Source organism: Salmo trutta, chromosome 32, assembly GCF_901001165.1.
Source record: "Salmo trutta chromosome 32, fSalTru1.1, whole genome shotgun sequence".
Taxonomy (NCBI): Eukaryota; Metazoa; Chordata; class Actinopteri; order Salmoniformes; family Salmonidae; genus Salmo; species Salmo trutta.
Genome location: NC_042988.1, coordinates 40,057,761 through 40,078,275, shown reverse-complemented (window position 1 = coordinate 40,078,275; position 20,515 = coordinate 40,057,761). Strand labels below are relative to the sequence as shown.

The 20,515-nt window shown below is 43.2% G+C and overlaps 1 protein-coding gene across 1 annotated transcript in view; it reads right to left on the bottom strand.

Moving 5' to 3' along the window:
• Positions 1-6,295: 6,295 nt before the first annotated feature.
• The window catches only part of LOC115170515 (toll-like receptor 13), a 30,609-nt gene continuing 16,389 nt past the window's right edge, over positions 6,296-20,515 (bottom strand). Inside the window, exon 2 of the mRNA XM_029726728.1 lies at positions 6,296-9,878. Within this exon, the coding sequence (XP_029582588.1) occupies positions 6,793-9,878 (3,086 nt within the window). The 3' untranslated portion in view covers positions 6,296-6,792. The remainder of the gene's footprint in view (positions 9,879-20,515) is intronic.

Here is a 20,515-nt window from a genome sequence, read left to right as displayed (position 1 = left end):
AACCATTTTCATAAACTTATGTCAACGTCTGAAATAAATACCTATTACATATCTGGATGAAGATTAGAGTGCACAGTGTATCTATGTACAGTACATATCATTAATCTGGGATGTACATCATCATCATCATCATGAGTTCAGGATATCCAACAGGATCCATACATGTGTCAAGGCCACGCCTACTGGAACACATTGTCCATGAGACAAATCTCCTCTTTTGTTCTTTGTCTTTTAACTGTTCAGTCCAAAATGTATACTGCATGTCTTTAATGGTAGCCATGCCAGGGTTGTGCTAAGGGCTGAGGGAGGGCTGAGGGCTGAGAGATGAAGGCTGAGGGCTGGGGGCTGAGGGCTGGGGGCTGAGGGCTGAGGGTTGAGGGTTGAGGGCTGGGGGCTGAGGGCTGAGGGTTGAGGGTTGAGGGCTGGGGGCTGAGGGCTGAGGGCTAAGGGCTGGGGCTGAGGGATAAGGGCTGAGGGAGGGCTGAGGGTTGAGGGCTGAGGGCTGGGGGCTGAGGGCTGAGGTCTGGGGGCTGAGGGCTGAGGGCTGGGGGCTGAGGGATAAGGGCTGAGGGTTGAGGGATAAGGGCTGAGGGTTGAGGGAGGGCTGAGGGTTGAGGACTGAGGGATAAGGGCTGAGGGTTGAGGGTTGAGGGCTGGGGGCTGAGGGATAAGGGCTGAGGGTTGAGGGTTGGGGGTTGGGGGCTGAGGGCTAAGGGAGGGCTGAGGGCTGGGGGCTGAGGGCTGAGGGCTAAGGGAGGGCTGAGGGTTGAGGGCTGGGGATTGGGGGTTGAGGGTTGGGGGTTGGGGGTTGGGGGCTGAGGGCTAAGGGAGGGCTGAGGGCTGAGGGCTGGGGGCTGAGGGCTGAGGTCTGGGGGCTGAGGGTTGAGGGCTGAGGGTTGAGGGTTGGGGGTTGGGGGCTGAGGGCTAAGGTCTGGGGCTGAGGGCTGAGGGCTGGGGATTGGGGGTTGAGGGCTGAGGTCTGGGGGCTGAGGTCTGGAGATTGAGGGCTGAGGGCTGGGGGTTGGGGGTTGGGGGCTGAGGGCTGAGGGTTGAGGGCTGGGGTTGGGGGTTGAGGGCTGAGGGCTGGGGGTTGGGGGTTGGGGGTTGGGGGTTGAGGGCTGGGGGTTGGGGGTTGAGGGCTGGGGGTTGGGGGTTGAGGGCTGAGGTCTGGGGGCTGAGGTCTGGGGGCTTTGCCAAATGAGCTTAGAGGACTTCACATATGGTACTCAATGGTCCTTAAGTTGGAAAGTTTTCTGATTTTTTCTTCTTCTTTCCAATGTGTTGCCATCTCCATCGCTGATTAAACTCAGCTTCCCACCTACGGAACACACATTATTTCAACAGATTTTTATTCATTTCAACATAAATAGAGCGTTACAGGAAAGCTACAGGAAAGCTGTAAATAGAGGAAGTTCTTTGAAATCATCTGTGCATTGAAAATTCTGCACAGACACAAAAACATCCAGGCTGTATCACATCCGGCCGTGATTGGGAGTCAATTGTAAATAAGACTGACTTGCCTAGTTAATAAATAAAACAAAACAAATAAACACACACACACACCGCATGTGAAAATGGAGGAGACAGAGTGTGTGTCCACCAGTCAAGGCAGTTCCATTACTAATATTATTCTGTGTTCTCAGTCCCACAACTACCATGACTGTTTGCTGGCGTGACCCGCCTGCCTTGTACCTCTGTTGTCTTACAGTATGTCACCATTATCTTGGGATGTAGTCCTCTTCAGAGCCCATGCCTCTATTATGACATTATTACTCTGGGGCTGTAGTCCTCTTCAGAGCCCTGTGACATGCCTCTATAATGACATTATTACTCTGGGGCTGTAGTCCTCTTCAGAGCACATGCCTCTATAATGACATTATTACTCTGGGGATGTAGTCCTCTTCAGAGCCCTGTGACATGCCTCTATAATGATGTTATCCTCTCTGGCGCATGTGGGACGAACTCGTCCCACCTACGTAACAGCCACTGAAATCCAGTGGCGCGATTTTTGAATCGTTAGAAATACTATTACTTCAATTTCTCAAACATATGACTATTTTACAGCTATTTAAAGACAAGAATCTCGTTAATCTAACCCCACTGTCCGATTTCAAAAAGGCTTTACAACGAAAGCAAAACATTAGATTATGTCAGCAGAGTGCCCAGCCAGAAAAAATCAGACACCCATTTTTCAAGCTAGCATATCATGTCACATAAACCCAAACCACAGCTAAATGCAGCACTAACCTTTTATGATCTTCATCAGATGACACACCTAGGACATTGTGTTATACAATACATGCATGTCTGTTCAATCAAGTTCATATTTATATCAAAAAACAGCTTTTTACATTAGCATGTGACGTTCAGAAAAAGTATAACCCCCGCAAACTTCCGGGGAATTTACTAACAGTTTGCTAAATTACTCACAATAAACGTTCACAAAAAGCATAACAATTATTTTAAGAATTATAGATACATTACTCCTCTATGCACTCGATATGTCCGATTTTAAAATAGCTTTTCGGATGAAGCACATTTTGCAATAATCTAAGTACATAGCCCGGCATCACAGGGCTAGCTATTTAGATACCCACCCAGGTCAGCCTCCACCAAAATCCCATTTCCTATAAGAAAAATGTTCTTACCTTGCTTGTTCTTCGTCAGAATACACTGCCAGGACTTCTACTTCAATAACAAATGTTGGTTTGGTCCCAAATAATCCATCGTTATATCCAAACAGCGACGTTTTGTTCGTGAGTTCTAGACACTATCAGAATGCTTCATCACGGTGTCGCGCATGGCGCATTGGCGTGTCAAAAATGTCTAAATATTCCATTACCGTACTTCGAAGCATGTCAACCGCTGTTTAAAACCAATTTTTATGCCATTTATCTCGTAGATAAGTGATAATATTCCGACCGGGAATATGCATTGAGCCTAAACAGCCGAATAAAATTTATCCTCAGGAGCGAATCGTGCACGCGCCTCATTCAAAGGTCCTCTGAGCAGCCACTTACAAAAGGTGATAATGTGTTTCAGCCTGAGGCTCCCTCGTAAACCTTCAGTTATTTCCCGGGCTCTGAGAGCCTATTGGAGCCCTGGGAATTGTCACGTTACAGCTAAGATCCTTACTTTTCAATAAAAAGATGCAAGACGCACGACTCCTTGTCAGACAGGGTACTTCCTGCTTGAAACCTTGTCAGGTTTTTGCCTGCCATAGGAGTTCTGTTATACTCACAGACACCATTCAAACAGTTTTAGAAAATTCAGAGTGTTTTCTATCCAAACCTGAACAATAATATGCATATTCTAGCTTCTGAGTTGGTGTAGGAGGCAGTTAAAAATGGGAACATATTTTTTCCAAAATTCTCAATACTGCCCCCTATCCCCAAAAGGTTATTACTCTGAGGCTGCATGCTTTGAGAACCCACTCTGGTCCGATATCCTACTGTACTCACTAAAAGCTATCTTATCCACTCTGGTTAGATATCCTACTGTACTCACTAAAAGCTATCTCTTCCACTCTATAGGAATGTATAGTATGACAGAGCTACACTGTGTGGTTGAAAACACAGCAGAAGTCTTGTGATTCTTCTTCCGCACCCTCACCGCTGTAAACCCACCCAACCAGGAAGCTCAGATATCTCCAGTCTCCTCCCCCCTGGCTTTCCCTGTGACAATGTCATGTTTGTGTACCCCCTGCTCTCTATGGAGCCCGTAGTCACCTTGATAATGACTGTGACCCCTGCGGGATTATAGACTGGTCTGTCTGCTGTCTGTATGGGACCTTCACCTACTCCTACATTGACCTGTTCAGAAGACCTTGGGAGGCCTTGACCTTTGACCTAGAGAGATGTTCTTTCAGCCATTGGGTTTGTACCCTGGTCTCCTTCATTTGTTGCCTGCAGAAAACCACCCTGCATCCCATACCACCCTGCATCCCATACCACCCTACAATCCACACCCTGCATCCCATACCACCCTACATCCCATATAACCCTGTATCCCATACCACCCTACAATCCACACCCTGCATCCCATACCACCCTACATCCCATATAACCCTGTATCCCATACCACCCTGCAATCCACACCCTCTATCCCATACCACCCTGCATCCCATTACACCCTTCATCCCATACCACCCTGAATCCCATACCCCCCTCCCTCCCCTACCACCCTCGTACCATCAAGGCCACCTAATCGTACCAAGCTCATCCATCCTCTCCCTGGTAACTATTCCCCAGGTCGTTGCTTTAAAAGAGAATGTGTTCTCTGTCAACTTACCTGGTAAAATAAGTGTTAAATAAAAACAAAACTCAAGCCTACTGTAGGCCTCAAGCAGCAGAATTCTTCAGGGGTCGGGCAAGGTTACCACCGGGGAAGACCTGATATTTAGCTGGAGGGATGATGCTTCTTTGTGGATGGTACTGAGAAGGCTGTAGTCTCCATCAGACACCATGATAATGGAGGTTAACCAGCCATACCAGGTCTACTCTGTGGTCTACTCTGTGGTCTACTGTAGATAGATCATTTCTAGCCTGGGCAAGATGCTGAAAGCTGGCCTCAGTTAGGGACAGTTATCTGCTCAGCATGTGTCAGATCTAAGAACATATAGAATACAGAATATGGGAGCATTCTAGAAAATACAATTAATTTATATGAAAATATAAATTACTTGTTCTGAGTAATGCTAAGACAGGGACCAGGGACATATAGCATTTTATCTAAAAACAGAAACAGAAGCCAGTTTCCAACATTTCGGCTGTATGCCTTTGTCAAGAGCACAAACCATAATGAAATAATACAATTAAACTATGTTACCTCCAATATTGCGCAGAAATTACTTAATTGTCCAGAAAGGGGTACACCTCCCCGAGCCCAGGAGTTAAGACATGTATCAAATGCATGTGTCACGAAACATATACAGGCAACACTCAAGCAGCACCTTCAGTTAAGCAACACCTTAAGTTAAACAACTAGCAATACATTTAGTTAAACAACTAGCAACACATTTAGTTAAACAACTAACATCACATTTAGTTATACAACGAGCAACTAGATTTAGTTAAACAACTAGCAACTATATTTAGTTAAACAACTAGCAACACATTTAGTTAAACAACGAGCAACTATATTTAGTTAAACAACTAGCAACTATATTTAGTTAAACAACTAGCAACTATATTTAGTTAAACAACTAGCATGACATGTAGTTAAACAACTAGCAACACATTTAATTAAACAACTGTCACGCCCTGACCTGAGAGAGCCTTTTTATGTCTCTATTTAGGTTTGGTCAGGGTGTGATTTGGGTGGGCACTCTATGTCTGTATTTCTATGTTGGGGATTGCTTTGTTTTGGCCGGGTATGGCTCCCAATCAGGAACAGCTGTACATCGTTGTTGCTGATTGTGAGTCATACTTAGGCAGCATGTTTTTCCTTTTGGGTTTGGTGGGTAGATGTTTTTTGTTTAATATTTTGTGACCTGACAGAACTGTTGGCTGTCGTTCATTTTCTTGTTTGTTTCGAAGTGTTTCTTATTATTAAAACATTAATATGAACACTCACCACGCTGCGCCTTGGTCCCCTTCTCTCTTCAACGACGGCCGTTACAACAACTAACATCACATTTAGTTAAACAATTAGCAACTATATTTAGTTAAACAACTAGCAACTTTATTTAGTTAAACAACTAACAACTACATTTAGTTAAACAACTAGTAACACATTTAGTTAAACAACAAGCGTCTACATTTAGTTAAACAACTAGTAACACATTTAGTTAAACAACAAGCGTCTACATTTAGTTAAACAACTAGTAACACATTTAGTTAAACAACTAGTAACTACATTTAGTTAAACAACAAGCGTCTACATTTAGTTAAACAACTGAAAACGACATTTCAATACAAAGCCCTTTGATCAATATTGAAATAAAAAGAATGCTTTGTGGTCATTCACATATTGTCATTAATTACTGCTTCATGGTCTTTCATTCATGTATTTCATTGTATGTATTTCATTCATTCATGTATTGTCGTTCACACCCTTTTTCAGTTACTCTCAGCAAGAAATATACAAGCAAAGATATGTGTTAGCGATTTGGTGATAAAAAAAAGTACAAAACGGATATCATAAAAATCGTGGAAGGAAAAAAATGTATTACATTTTTTCTAAGTAATTTAAATATTATTATTTTATGAAATTTAAAAAGGGTTATTTTTAAGTAATTTAAATATGATTATTTCTATGTAATTTAAATAGGAATATATATACATATAAGTAGTTGAAGATTAATCAGAAAAAGTACAGAGCATTTAAAATGACTTCATCAGAATTGTCTAAACACATCTAAAATTCTGGAAGACATTTTGTAAGGAGGACTTTTAACGACAAATTCAATACCTCAACATATGTGTCAACATTACAGTTTCATTAGCACAAGGTTCTACATCAACCTCTGATCTCACATTTCAGTCCACAAGGTTCTACATCAACTTCTGATGTCATATTTCAGTCCACATAGTCCTACATCAACCTCTGACGTCACATTTCAGTCCATAAGGTTCTACATCAACCTCTGATCTCACATTTCAGTCCACAGGGTCCTACATCATCCTCTGATGTCACATTTCAGTCCACATGGTCCTACATCAACCTCTGATCTCAAGCTTCAGTCCACAAGGTCCTATATCAACCTCTGATGTCATAATTCACTCTACAAGGTCCTACATCAACCTCTGATGTCACATTTTGGTCCACTAGGTCCTACGTCAACCTCTGATCTCACGCTTCAGACAGTTTAGCCCACAGTCTGTCCCAGAATGCCTGGTGCTGATCAGGGTCCTGGGGCCAGTCCAGATAGGTCCTGGTCTTCACCAGGCGAGCCAGCCTGTGGTGTGCAGACAGCCGGCGAGGGGGGATCTTCTCCAGGAAGACAAGGAGGAGGATGTCCCTTTGCTCCACCTGCAGCCTGGAGGTGGCCAGCTTCATCTCCAGGGAGCACCAGTTACTGCGCAGGTAGTGGCGGCTGACTAGGCAGAGGGTGTGTCGGCTCCGGTAGAGGCTGTCTGTGATGTTCTCCACAATGTCCTTCCCCAGCTGGAAGTCCCTGCTGTGCAGACAGAGGCGCAGGAAAGGAGGACCCCTCTGCTCCACATTGGGAAGCAGCTCCTCCACCACCCAACTTTCGTCCTTCCCGCTATAGGAGACAAACGCATCGTAGTGGTAGCGCCCCCTGGTATTGGATCGCATGGCCTCCGACAGCCAGCCAAGGGTGATGTGGTAGAGGGGGAGGAGGTAGGGGCCGGCCAGGTTATGGACCAACACCACCAGCATGAAGAACAGGACTCCCAGGCCAGTCGCAGCAAAGAGCACAAAGCCAACCTCTGTTGTGCAGTTGGCTTCTGTGTACCTGACAAAATTAGGTGTGTCTATTCCATTGTCCGACAAGCATATCAAGTCCTCCAAAGCATACATAACGGGATTAGTATACGGAGTAAGCATGATCACTTCAACCTGCCTGTACACTTTGGCCCATGTAATGATCCAAGCATTGTCACAACTGCAAAAGATCTGGATCTGAGGAAGTATCAAATACTTAAGGCTAGAGAGAGGTTCAGTAAAGCTGTAGAAGACATTATAAATGTTCTCTATATGCAAATACAATGTTTTCAAAGATTTCAAGTCTTTAGTTAAACTCCCCTCTAAAGAATAAATCCTGCAGTGGTACATTTCCAAAACCTCCAGTTTGGTCAAGTTGTGAAAAATGTTGTCGGCAGAACGCTGTATTAAAAGATCCACCTGTCGTAGAGTCAGTTTCCTCAGGTGAATCAGCTGATTAATTGATGTTAAATCAACACTTGTAGCTGAAAGCTTAGATCTGTAGTCAAATGTCTCCACAGACGTGAAGTACTTTCCCATGAATTCAGATCCACAAAGGAATTCTTCAGCATCAGCATGAAGATGGGTTACAGACTGAAAGAAGGGTCTGTCACAGTCCTGAAATGACACCGTCTGGCCTTTGAGCTGGAGACTCAGGTTCTGTTTAGATGTGATGTTACTGCCGATAATCAGCTGCATTGGCCTCATAGCTGAACTAATGTACAGATGGGTCAGCTGACTCAGAATGCCACCAAATATAAGTGTCAGATTCAGCTTGATCACAGGTTCTGTTAGTGGATTGTGCACTTGCCCGAGAAACACTTGTCTAAGAGACGTGAGGTGTGTGAAAGACATCGCCTCAATGTTGTGAATAAGTGGATTGTTCCTGAGGTCTAACCATGTCAAACTATGTAAACCAAAAAATGTGTTTGCATTTATCTGCGTTATCTTATTTTTTGTAATATCTAAGGACACCAGATTTGTCAATCCATGGAAAGCAAAGTCTTCAATGTTTGAAATTAAATTCTGTGTTAAATCCAGATGCTGCAGCTTAACAAGACAGCTAAATTGTTTAGCAAAAAGCATGTGTAGCTTGTTCAACCTTAAAGTCAGTTTGGTCAGTTGTAAACCAAAAAATGTGTTTGTATTTATCTGTGTAATCTTATTTCTTGAAATGTCTAAGGATTCCAGATTTGTCAATCCCAGGAAAGCAAAGTCTTCAATGTTTGAAATTGAATTATCTGCTAAATCCAAATACTGCAGGTTACCAAAACAGATAAATTGTTTTGCAAAAAGCATTTCTATATTGTTCAACTCTAAAGTCAGTTTTGTTAACGATTTTATTGGTTGTTTTTGGAAGGAGCAAATATCAAGTCTGTTGTCTTTCAGGCCGTCTATTGTTAATTGAATAAGGTTTTTTAGACTGGAAATAAAATGCCATTCCAAATATAGAGTTGAATGGAAAAAGCCAGGTCCACCTAAATACATATATTCTAGCCCAATGCACAATTCAACACTGGACATGGAGAGGCTGCTTGTATTGCCATTGTATAAATATAATGTCTTGATTGAAAGCAAAAACACCACATTACAGATACTTTCAATATCTATTTCATTGCTACCAGAGCAACTGAAGTACCGGATTTGCTGAATCCCAGACAGGGGAAGGCGCTGTAGGACTTCCTGGCTGAAAGCCCCTGTTAACCTTGTCACATTCTGGAGCCAAGCCAGTGCACCTTCCTCTACATGTGTTATTTCACCAAATGACAAGTCAGAGATTGCTAGATTGTTAAAAACAGGTGTCATGCTTTCGTTGGTGTTTAAGATGGAGCAGTTTGATTGGTTTAACGATTGTATCTCTGGTGCTTCTATATTTAGCTTTATAAGTGACTTTATATTCATTACTCTGCATTGTATCTCTGACAAATCATGTACACAGGGTTCAATAATGATGAAACTTTGTAACTGAGTCATGCCATGGAAAACATCTGGGGCCATTGCTGATAGTCTATAACCCCATATGGTCAAATGACTCAGCTTGACTAGATCTCTGAATGTATGAGGCCCAGTATGACAATCACAGCACCCAGAGCCCATTCCATCCAAATGTAAATGTTGCAGATTTGGAAGGTGGCTTTTCCCAGATGGAAGGATTTGAGTAAAACAGCCCTTAATGTACAGGTAGTCCAGATCCTGAAACTGAGAGAAAAAACCCAGAGACATCAAATTATTTTTGCCATCTGTCATACATACGCAGAGGGTATTGATATTAGGGGGAAGTCCAAGTAGATCCTCCTCGATGGCTGTGACATCTTCACAGGCAGCAGTGTAATGTTCTACATGACGAGGTAGGTAGCTGCAGATCCAGGTGGGAAAGTGTCCCAAGTCTTCACCACTGTCATAAATCTGGCATTTAGGATGCATCCATCCACTAGTACTCTGAATGCACAGGAACAGGACGGCAGGGTGGGAAAACCTAGCTCTAATCTCTTCCAACGTCAGTACAATTTACTGAGATAATTGTCAGAATAGTTTTGTTCCGGTGGATATCGGTAGAGCATTGGTTTGATATTGTAACATCCTTGGGAATATGGCAAACAGTATGGAGTCTTTCTTCTTCTTGTTGTTTGTCAGATGGGTTCCTCCTTGGTAACTAACAGCAGCTCATATCTTTTGGTTGTTCCAATGTCTGCCCTTTCACCCTGCAGTTGAATTGTATCTCAAGGTAACAGGAGTAAATATTTAATGGTTAGTTTGGTTCCAAAAGTAAAGAAACAATAAAATGTCCCACAGACAATGAAGAAAAGAATGCAGAGCTGCAACGTGTTCTCTGACCGCCACAGTTGATGTCTGAATGCATCGAAGGAGAAGCATCCTGTTTGTACAGCACAGTCACACTGTATGTTAAACAGCTTGTGAAAGTCTATTTTTACCTGTTTCTACATGTCTCTCTTTCAGTTCCTGAAAAGAAACTTACAGTCAATAAAAAAAATAATTTACATGAAGGACCTGTTTGGACATGATAGATTTCAGAAGACTGTTGAGTCTCACTAAAATATCAGCAGTTTGTAATGAAATATGAATTAGAGTACAGTACTTCATTTTAGTTTAACTTTATTGAATTCTCTTGTACATGTAAATATAAATATCAAAAGAGGAGGTGGGTAAACTCTTTAATGTATTTGTGCTGTTAACATTATTAACTATTATTTTTTTTATTTTAATTATTATTATTATTATTAGTTGTATTACTCTGGGGCTATAGTCCTCTTCAGAGCCCTGTGACAAAACTCTATAATGACATTATTACTCTGGGGCTGTAGTCCTCTTCAGAGCTCATGCCTCTATAATGACATTATTACTCTGGGGCTGTAGTCCTCTTCAGAGCCCTGTGACATGCCTCTATAATGACATTATTACTCTGGGGCTGTAGTCCTCTTCAGAGCCCTGTGACATGCCTCTATAATGACATTATTACTCTGGGGCTGTTGTCCTCTTCAGAGCCCTATGACATGCCTCTATAATGACATTATTACTCTGGGGCTGTAGTCCTCTTCAGAGCCCTGTGACATGTCTCTATAATGACATTATTACTCTGGGGCTGTAGTCCTCTTCAGAGCCCATGTCTCTATAATTACATTATTACTCTGGGGCTGTAGTCCTCTTCAAAGCCCATGTCTCTATAATGACATTATTACTCTGGGGCTGTAGTCCTCTTCAGAGCCCTGTGACATGTCTCTATAATGACATTATTACTCTGGGGCTGTTGTCCTCTTCAGATCCCATGTCTCTATAATTACATTATTACTCTGGGGCTGTAGTCCTCTTCAAAGCCCATGTCTCTATAATTACATTATTACTCTGGGGCTGTAGTCCTCTTCAGAGCCCTGTGACATGCCTCTATATTGACATTATTATTCTGGGGCTGTAGTCCTCTTCAGAGCCCTGTGACATGCTTCTATTATGACATTATTACTCTGGGGCTGTAGTTATCAGACCTCAGGATAAGACCCAGATGCAGACAGTTCATAATAACAAACGTTTATTACAAAAACAGGGGGCAGGCAAACGAAAGGTCAAGGGCAGGCAGAGGTCAGTAATCCATGGCAGAGTCCATAAGGTACAGAACTGAAGAAATGCTCGGGATCAGTCTTGTTCTGAGCACTGGCAGTGAAGACGGCGACGAACACGGAGACATCAGGGACCATGGTGGGCCGCCAGAAGCGTTGTCGCACAAAGGCCAGGGTCCGATGGGAACCAGGGTGACAGGCAAGCCTGGAGGAAAGAGCCCATTCCAGGATCGTGGAGCGGGCAGCATCTGAGGTAGGAAGAATGGTCTCTGGGTCCGAGGGTGTAGATGCGGGGCTATAGTGGAATGAAATTGTGTCCATGAGATGGTGAATTTGAACCGGCCCATTGAGCTTGCCTGGAGTTGAGACGCTTGGCGATGCGATAATATTCCAGGTTCTTGTGGTCCGTCCACACTATGAACGGAAGTTCCGCGCCCTCTAATCAGTGTCTCCACTCCTATAATGCCATCTTCACCACGTGCAGTTATCGATTCCCCACATCATAATTCCCTTCTGTGGCGTTAAACAGGGCAACATCCACAAAGCAGCGGGGGCAGATGGATTACCAGGAAGTGTACTCAAAGCATGTGCGGACCAACTGGCAAGCGTCTTCACTGACATTTTCAACCTCTCCCCTGGCTGAGTCTGTAATGTTTCAAGCAGACCACCATAGTCCCTGGTGCCCAAAGAAGCAAAAGAAACCTGCCGAAATAATTACCACCCCATAGCACTCACGTTGGTAGCCATGAAGTGCTTTGAAAGGCAGGTCATGGCTCACATCAACAGCATCCTCCCAGATAAATTAGCATACCGCCCAAATAGATCCACAGATGACGCAATCTCAATCGCACTCCACACGGCCCTTTCCCACCTGGACAAAAGGAACACATATGTGAGAATGCTGTTCATTGACTACAGCTTAGCGTTCAACACAATAGTGCCCACGAAGGTCATCACTAAGCTAAGGACCCTGGGACTAAACACCTCCCTCTATAACTGGATCCTGGACTTCTTGATGGGCTGCCCACAGGTGGTAAGGGTAGGCAACATCACGTCTGCCATGCTGATCCTGAACACTGGGGCCCTCAGGGGTGTGTACTTAGTCCCCTCCTGTATTCCCTGTTCACCCACGACTGCGTGGCCAAACACGACTCCAACACCATCATTAAGTTTGCTGATGACACAACAGTGGTAGGCCTGATCACCAGCAACAATAAGACAGCCTATAGGGAGGTAAGGTAAGAGAAGGTAAGAGAACTGGCAGTGTGGTGCCAGGAAAACAGCCTCTCCCTTAATGTGAGCAAGACAAAGGAGCTGATCGTGGACTACAGGAAAAGGCGGGCCGAACAGGCCCCCGTTAATATCAACTGGGCTGTAGTGGAGCAGGTCGAGAGTTTAAAGTTCCTTGGTGTCTGCATTATAAACAATCTATGATGGTCCAAATACACCAAGTCAGTCGTGAAGAGGGCACGACAAAACCTTTTCCCCTTCTGGAGACTGAAAAGATGTTGCATAGGTCCCCAATTTTAGTTCTACAGCTGTACCATCGAGAGCATCCTGACCGGTTGTATCACTGCCTGATATGGCAACTGCTCGGCATCTGACTGTAAGGCGCTACAGAGGGTAGTGCATACGGCCCAGTACATCACTTGGGCCAAGTTTCCTGCAATGCAGGACCTATATAATAGGCTGTGTCAGAGGAAAGCCCATAAAATTGTAAGAGACTACAGTCACCCAAGTCATAGAATGCTTTCTCTGCTTCCGCACGGCAAGCGGTACCAGAGTGCCAAGTCTAGGACCAAAAGGCTCCTTAACAGCTTCTACCCCCAAGCCATAAGACTGCTGAACAATTAATCAAATGGCCACCGGACTATTATGTTGACCCCCCCCCCCCCAAATGGGGGGGGGCATTTGTTTTGTACATTGCTGCTACTCGCTGTTTATTATCTATGCATAGTCACTTCACCCCCACCTACATGTACAAATTACCTTAACTAACCTGTACCCCTGCACACTGTCTTGGTACCCTGTGTACAGCCTCGTTATTGTTATGTTATTGTGTTACTTTCTTTTTTACATTTTTATATTTACTTAACTCTTCTTGAACTGCGCTGTTGGTTAAGGGCTTGTAAGTAAGCATTTCATGGTAAGGTCTACACTTGTACATGACAAATAAAGTTTGATTTGATTTGGTAATTGTTTATGCTCTTGACCAAGGCATCCAGCCGAAATATGGAAACTGACTTCTGTTTCTGTTTTTAAGTTAAACACTATAGATCCCTGGTCCATGTTTCAGCATTACTTGCTACATAAGACCGAATCGAGCCGGTCGGTCACATATGTTGAGGTATTAAATTTGTCATTCGAAATGTCTACCAGTATTACAGATTTGTTTTGACAATTCTGATGAAGTTCTTGTAAATGCTTTATAGGGAGTGTATTTTTTTCTGATTCATCTGAAATTACTTATAAATAATCCTATTTCAACTACTTATAAATAATCCTATTTAAATTACATATAAATAATCTTATTTAAATTATTATTATTATTAATATTTAAATTACTTAGAAAAAAGCCTATACATTTTTTACTTCCCAAATTTTATCAGATCCTTTTTGTATTTTTCAACAACTAACCGCTAACACATATCTTTGCTTGTACAGTTGAAGTCGGAAGTTTACATACACCTTAGCCGAATACATTTAAACTCAGTTTTCACAATTCCTGACATTTAATCCCAGTAAAAATTCCCTGTTTCAGGTCAGTTAGGATCACCACTTTATTTTAAGAATGTGAAATGTCAGAATAATAGTAGAGAGAATGATTTATTTCAGCTTTTATTTCTTTCATCACATTCCCAGTGGGTCAGAAGTTTACATACACTCAATAAGTATTTTGTAACATTGCCTTTAAATGATTTAACTTGGGTCAAATGTTTTGGGTAGCCTTCCACAAGCTTCCCACAATAAGTTGGGTGAGTTTTGGCCCATTCCTCCTGACAGAGCTGGTGTAACTGAGTTGGGTTTGTAGGCCTCCTTGCTCGCACACGCTTTTTCAGTTCTGCCCATGCATTTTCTATAGGATTGAGGTCAGGGCTTTGTGATGGCCACTCCAATACCTTGACATTGTTGTCCTTAAGCCATTTTGCCACAACTTTGGAAGTATGCTTGGGGTCATTGTCCATTTGGAAGATCGATTTGCGACCAAGCTTTAACTTCCTGACTGATGTCTTGAGATGTTGCTTCAATATATCCACATAATTTTCCATCATCATGATGTCATCTATTTTGTGAAGTGCACCAGTCCCTCCTGCAGCAAAGCTCTCCCACAATATGATGCTGCCACCCCCATGCTTCACGGTTGGAATGGTGTTCTTCAGCTTGCAAGCATCCCCCTTTTTCTACCAAACATGACGATGGTCATTATGACCAAACAGTTCTATTTTTGTTTCATCAGACCAGAGGACATTTCTCCAAAAAGTATGAACTTTGTCCCCGTGTGAGGTTGCAAACCGTAGTCTGGCTTTTTATGGCAGTTTTGGAGCAGTGGCTTCTTCCTTGCTGAGCGGCCTTTCAGGTTATGTCGATATAGGACTCGTTCTACAGTGGATATAGATACTTTTGTACCTTTTTCTTCCAGCATCTACACAAGGTCCTTTGCTATTGTTCTGGGATTGATTTGCACTTTTCGCACCAAAGTATTTTAATCTCTAGGAGACAGAATGTGTCTCCTTCCTGAGCGGTATATGATTACTGCGTGGTCCCATGGTGTTTATACTTGCGTACTATTGTTTGTACAGATGAACGTGATACCTTCAGGTGTTTGGAAATTGCTCCCAAGGTGGAACAAGACTTGTGGAGGACATCAATTTTTTTTCTGAAGTCTTGGCTGATTTCTTTTGATTTTCCCATGATGTCAAGCAAAGAGGCACTGAGTTTGAAGGTAGGCCTTGAAATACATCCACAGGTACGCCTCCAACTGACAAATGATGTCAATTAGCCTATCAGAAGCTTCTAAAGCCATGACATAATTTTCTGGAATTTTCCAAGCTGTTTAAAGGCACAGTCAACTTAGTGTATGTAAACTGCTGACCCACTGGAATTGTGATACAGTGAATTATAAGTGAAATAATCTGTGTGTAAACAATTGTTGGAAAAATTACGTGTGTCATGCACAAAGTAGATTTCCTAACCAACTTGCCAAAACTCTAGTTTGTTAACAAGAAATTTGTGGGGTGGTTGAAAAATGAGTTTTCATGACTCCAACCTAAGTGTATGTAAACTTCCGACTTAAACTGTAAATTTGTTTTCTTTTTTGCTTTTGGTGGAATACAGCTCATTCAATGCTGTGTAAGTGCCAGCCTCTGTCTGTGGTGGAATATAAATAGCTACGAAAAATACAGATGAAATCTCTCTAGGTAGATAGTGTGGTCTACAGCGTATCATGAGATCCTCTACCTCAGGTGAGCAATAGCTTGAGACTTCCTCAGATATCGTGCACCAGTTGTTATATATATAAAAAAAAATCCGCTGCCCATCGTCTTACCAGATGCCGCTGTTCTATCCTGCCGGTACAGTGTATAACCAGCCAGCTGTATGTTGATAGTGTCGTCGTTCAGTCATGACTCCGTGAAGCATAAACTGTTACAGTTTTGAATGTCCCATTTGTAGTTTAATCTTCTGCGTAGGTCATCGATTTTATTCTCCAAAGATTGCACGTTTGCTAGCAGAATAGAAGAAAGTGGAGGTTTATTCAATCGCCTACAAATTCTCAGAAGGCAGCCCTCTGGCCCCTTTTTCTCCGCCTCCTCTTCACGCAAATCACGGAGATCTGGGCCTGTTCCCGAGAAAGCAATATATCATTCTCGTCAGGCTCGTCAGACTCGTTAACCTGTCTAGGGGGTGTGGGACGCTAGTGTCCCACCTGGCCAACATCCAGTGAAATTGCATTATAAAAATGAATGAAACATACAAGTGTTATACATCGGTTTAAAGATTAACTTCTTGTTAATCCAACCACAGTCAGATTTCAAAAAGACTTTACGGCGAAAGCAAACCATGCGATTATCTGAGAACAGCGCCCAGCAAACAAATCATTACAAACAGTAACCAGCCAAGTAGACGAGTAACAAAAGTCAGGAATAGCAATAAAATGTATCACTTACTTTGATGATCTTCATATGGTTACACTCTGAAGACTCCATGTTACACAATAAATGTTCGTTTTGTTCGAAACTTTAGAGTGTTTTCTATCCAAATCTACCAATTATATACATGTCCTAGCTTCTGGACCTGAGTAGCAGGCAGTTTACTTTGGGCATGCTTTTCATCCAAAATCGCAAAGCTACCCCCTGCCCTAGTGAGGTTAAAGGAAAAAAAGGATTCTGCCAGTCCGTTGTGAGTAATCGCAGTCCTGTTGTCCAGAAGTTATTTTTGGTCATAAGAGATGGTAGCGTCAACATTATATACAAAATAAGTTTAAAAATAACTTACAAACAAACAAAAAAACACAATCGGTTGGGGACTCGTAGAATGTCAGCCTTCTTCTTTGGTGCCATATTAAATGTCATGTAGCTTGCTCAATCTTGAAATTATCAGTCTGAAACTTTGCACATACACTGTTGCCCTCTTGTGGACACCATCTAAATTACCTCCAGCTTCCTAGCTGAATGTGTGGCTTTTTTCTTTTTCATGTCAAAAATAGTGCAACAAAAATAAAAATAGAAAACATATGTTTTTTTCATTGTATTATATTTTACCAGAGCTACTGTGTTGTGCTGTCCTGCATTAATTTCATATTTCCACAAACCTCAAAGTGTTTCCTTTCAAATGGTATCAAGAATATGCATATCCTTGCTTCAAGTCCTGAGATACAGGCAGTTAGATTTAGGTATGTCATTTTATGAGGGGAAATGAAAAGAAGGGCTGGATCCTTAAAAGAAACTAGCAACACATTTAGTTAAACAACTAGCAACTACATTGCTGTACAAAACACTTTGATCAAAGTTGAAATGAAATTCCAGATTCCAGAGGCCGACCCAAAACAACGGCGTCGGAGGAGAGGGTGCTGGAGTGGTCTTCCAGTGAGGCTTTGGATGCGCGCACACCTCCCACCGCTTCTGAGTATATTACTTGCTAATGTCCACTCCCTAGTTAACAAAGTCAACGAAATTAGGGAAAGAGTTGCTTTCCAAAGAGATATCCTGGATGTTAACATACTCTGTTTCACGGAGACATGGCTAGCTGAGGACGTGCTGTCGGAGTCTGCACAGCCAACGAGATTTTCAGTGCATGGCACCGACAGGAAAAAACATCTCTCTGGTAAGAAGAAGGGCGGGATGTATGTTCATGATTAACGACTCATGGAGTAATTGTAACAACGTAAAAAAAATCAATTCCTTTTGTTCACCTGACCTAGAACTCCTCACAATCAAATGCCGCCCGTATTATCTCCCAAGAGAACGCTGCTTGGTTGTCGTCACAGTCGTGCATATTCCCCGTCAAGCGGATACCAAGACGGCCATCAAGTACTTCACTGGACCTTATGCAAACTTGAAACCATATATCCTGAGGCTGCATTTATTGTAGCTGGGTATTTTAACAAAGCTTATCTGAGAACAATGCAACCTAAATTGTATCAGCATATCGATTGCAGTACACGAGCGAGTAACACTCTCGACCACTGCTACTCTAACTTCCACGATGCATACAAGGCCCTCCCCCACCCTCCCTTTGGCAAATCTGACCATGACTCTGTCTTGTTGCTCCCGTCCTATAGGCAGAAACTAAAACAGGAAGCACCCGTGCTTAGGTCTATCCAATGCTGGACTGACCAATCGGATTCCACGCTTCAAGATTGCTTCAATCACGTGGACTGGGATATTTTCCGGGTAGCCCTAGACAATAACATTTACGTGTACTCTGACTCGGTGAGCGAGTTTATAAGGAAGTGTATAGGAGATGTTGTACCAACTGTGACTATTAAAACCTTCCCTAACCAGAAACCGTGGATTGATGGCAGCATTCGTGCAAAACTGAAAGCACGTACCACCGCATTTAATCATGGCAAGGCGAATGGAAACATGACCAAATACAAACAAACAGTGTAGGTATTCCCTCTGTAAAGCAATCAAACATGCAAAGTGTTAGTATAGAGACAAAGTGGAGTCGCAATTCAACGGCTCAAACACGAGACGTATGTGGCAGGGTCTACTGACAATCATATATTTCAAATAGAAAACCAGCCCCGTCACGGACATCAACGTCTTGCTCCCAGACAAGTTATACAACTTCTTTGCGTGCTTTGTGGACAATACAGTGCCACCGACACGTCCTGCTACCAAAGACTGTGAGCTCTCCTTCTCCGTGGCCGACGTGAGTAAAACATTTAAATGTGTTAAGGCTGCCTGCCCAGACGGCATCACTAGCCGCGTCCTCAGAGCATGTGCAGACCAGCTGGCTGGTGTGTTTACGGATAAATTCAATCAATCCCCTTCCCAGTCTGCTGTTCCCACATGCTTCAAGATGGCCACCATTGTTCCTGTTCCCAAGAAAGCTAAGGTAACTGAACTAAATGACTATCGCTCCGTAGCACTCACTTCTGTCATCATGAAGTGATTTGAGAGACTAGGATCATATCACCTCCACCCTACCTGTTACCCTAGACCTACTCCAATTTGCTTACCGCCCCAATATGTCCACAGACGATGCAATCACCTTCACACTGAGCATTGCCCTATCCCGTCTGGACAAGAGGAATACCTATGTAATAATCCTGTTCGTTGACTACAGCTCAGCATTCAACACCATAGTACCCTCCAAACTCATAATTAAGCTTGAGACCCTGGGTCTCGACCCCACTCTGTGCAACTTGGTCCTGGACTTCCTGACGGGCCGCCCCCAGGTGGTGAGGGTAGGAAAAAACATCTCCACTCCGCTGATACTCAACACTGGGTCCCCACAAGGGTGCATTCTCAGCCCTTTCCTTTACTCCCTGTTCACCCACGACTGTGTGGCCATGCACACCTCCAACTCAATCATCAAGTTTGCAGACGACAGCTTGATTACTAACAACAACGAGACAGCTTACAGAGAGGAGGTGAGGGCCCTCAGAGTGTGGTTTCAGGAAAATAACCTCTCACTCAATGTCAGCAAAACAAAAGAGATGATCGTGGATTCAGGAAACAGCAAAGGGAGCATCCCCCTATCCAGATCGACGGGACAGCAGAGGAGAAGGTGGAAAGTTTTAAGTTCCTCGGTGTACATATCACCGACAAACTGAAATGGTCCACACACACAGACAGAATGGTGAAGAAGGCGCAACAGCGCCTCTTCAACCTCAGGAGGCTGAAGAAATGTGTCTTGTCAACAAAAACCCTCACTAACTTTTACAGGTGCACAATTGAGAGCATCCTGTCAGGCTGTATCACCGCCTGGTGCAGCAACTGCACCGCCCACAACATCAGGGCTCTCCAGAGGGTGGTGCGGTCTGCACAATGCATCACCGGGGACAAACTACCTGCCGTCCATGACAAAAACGCAAAAAGATCATCAACGACAATAACCACCCGAGCCACTACCTGTTTACCCCGCTTCCATCCAGAAGGCGAGGTCAGTACAGGTGCATCAATGCTGGGACAGAGAGATTGAAAAACAGCTTCTATCTCAAGGCCATCAGATTGTTAAACAGCCACCAATAGCACAAAAAGGTGGTTGACTACAGACTTGATATCATTGACCACTTTAATAAATGGAACAGTAGTCACTTTAATAATGCCACTTTAAAAATGTTTACATATCTCGCATTACTCATCTCATATAGTGCGGCAGGTAGCCTAGTGGTTAGAGCGTTGGGGCAGTAACCGAAAGGTTGCTGGATTGAATCCCTCAGCTGACAAGAAAAAATCTGCCATTCTGCCCCTGAACAAGGCAGTACAGTCACGTCTGTATCACTGTTCCCTGGTAGGCCGTCATTGTAAATAAGAATTTGTTCTTAACTGGCTTAAAGGTTAAATAAAAAATACTGTATACTGCACTATCTATTGCATCTTAGCCGC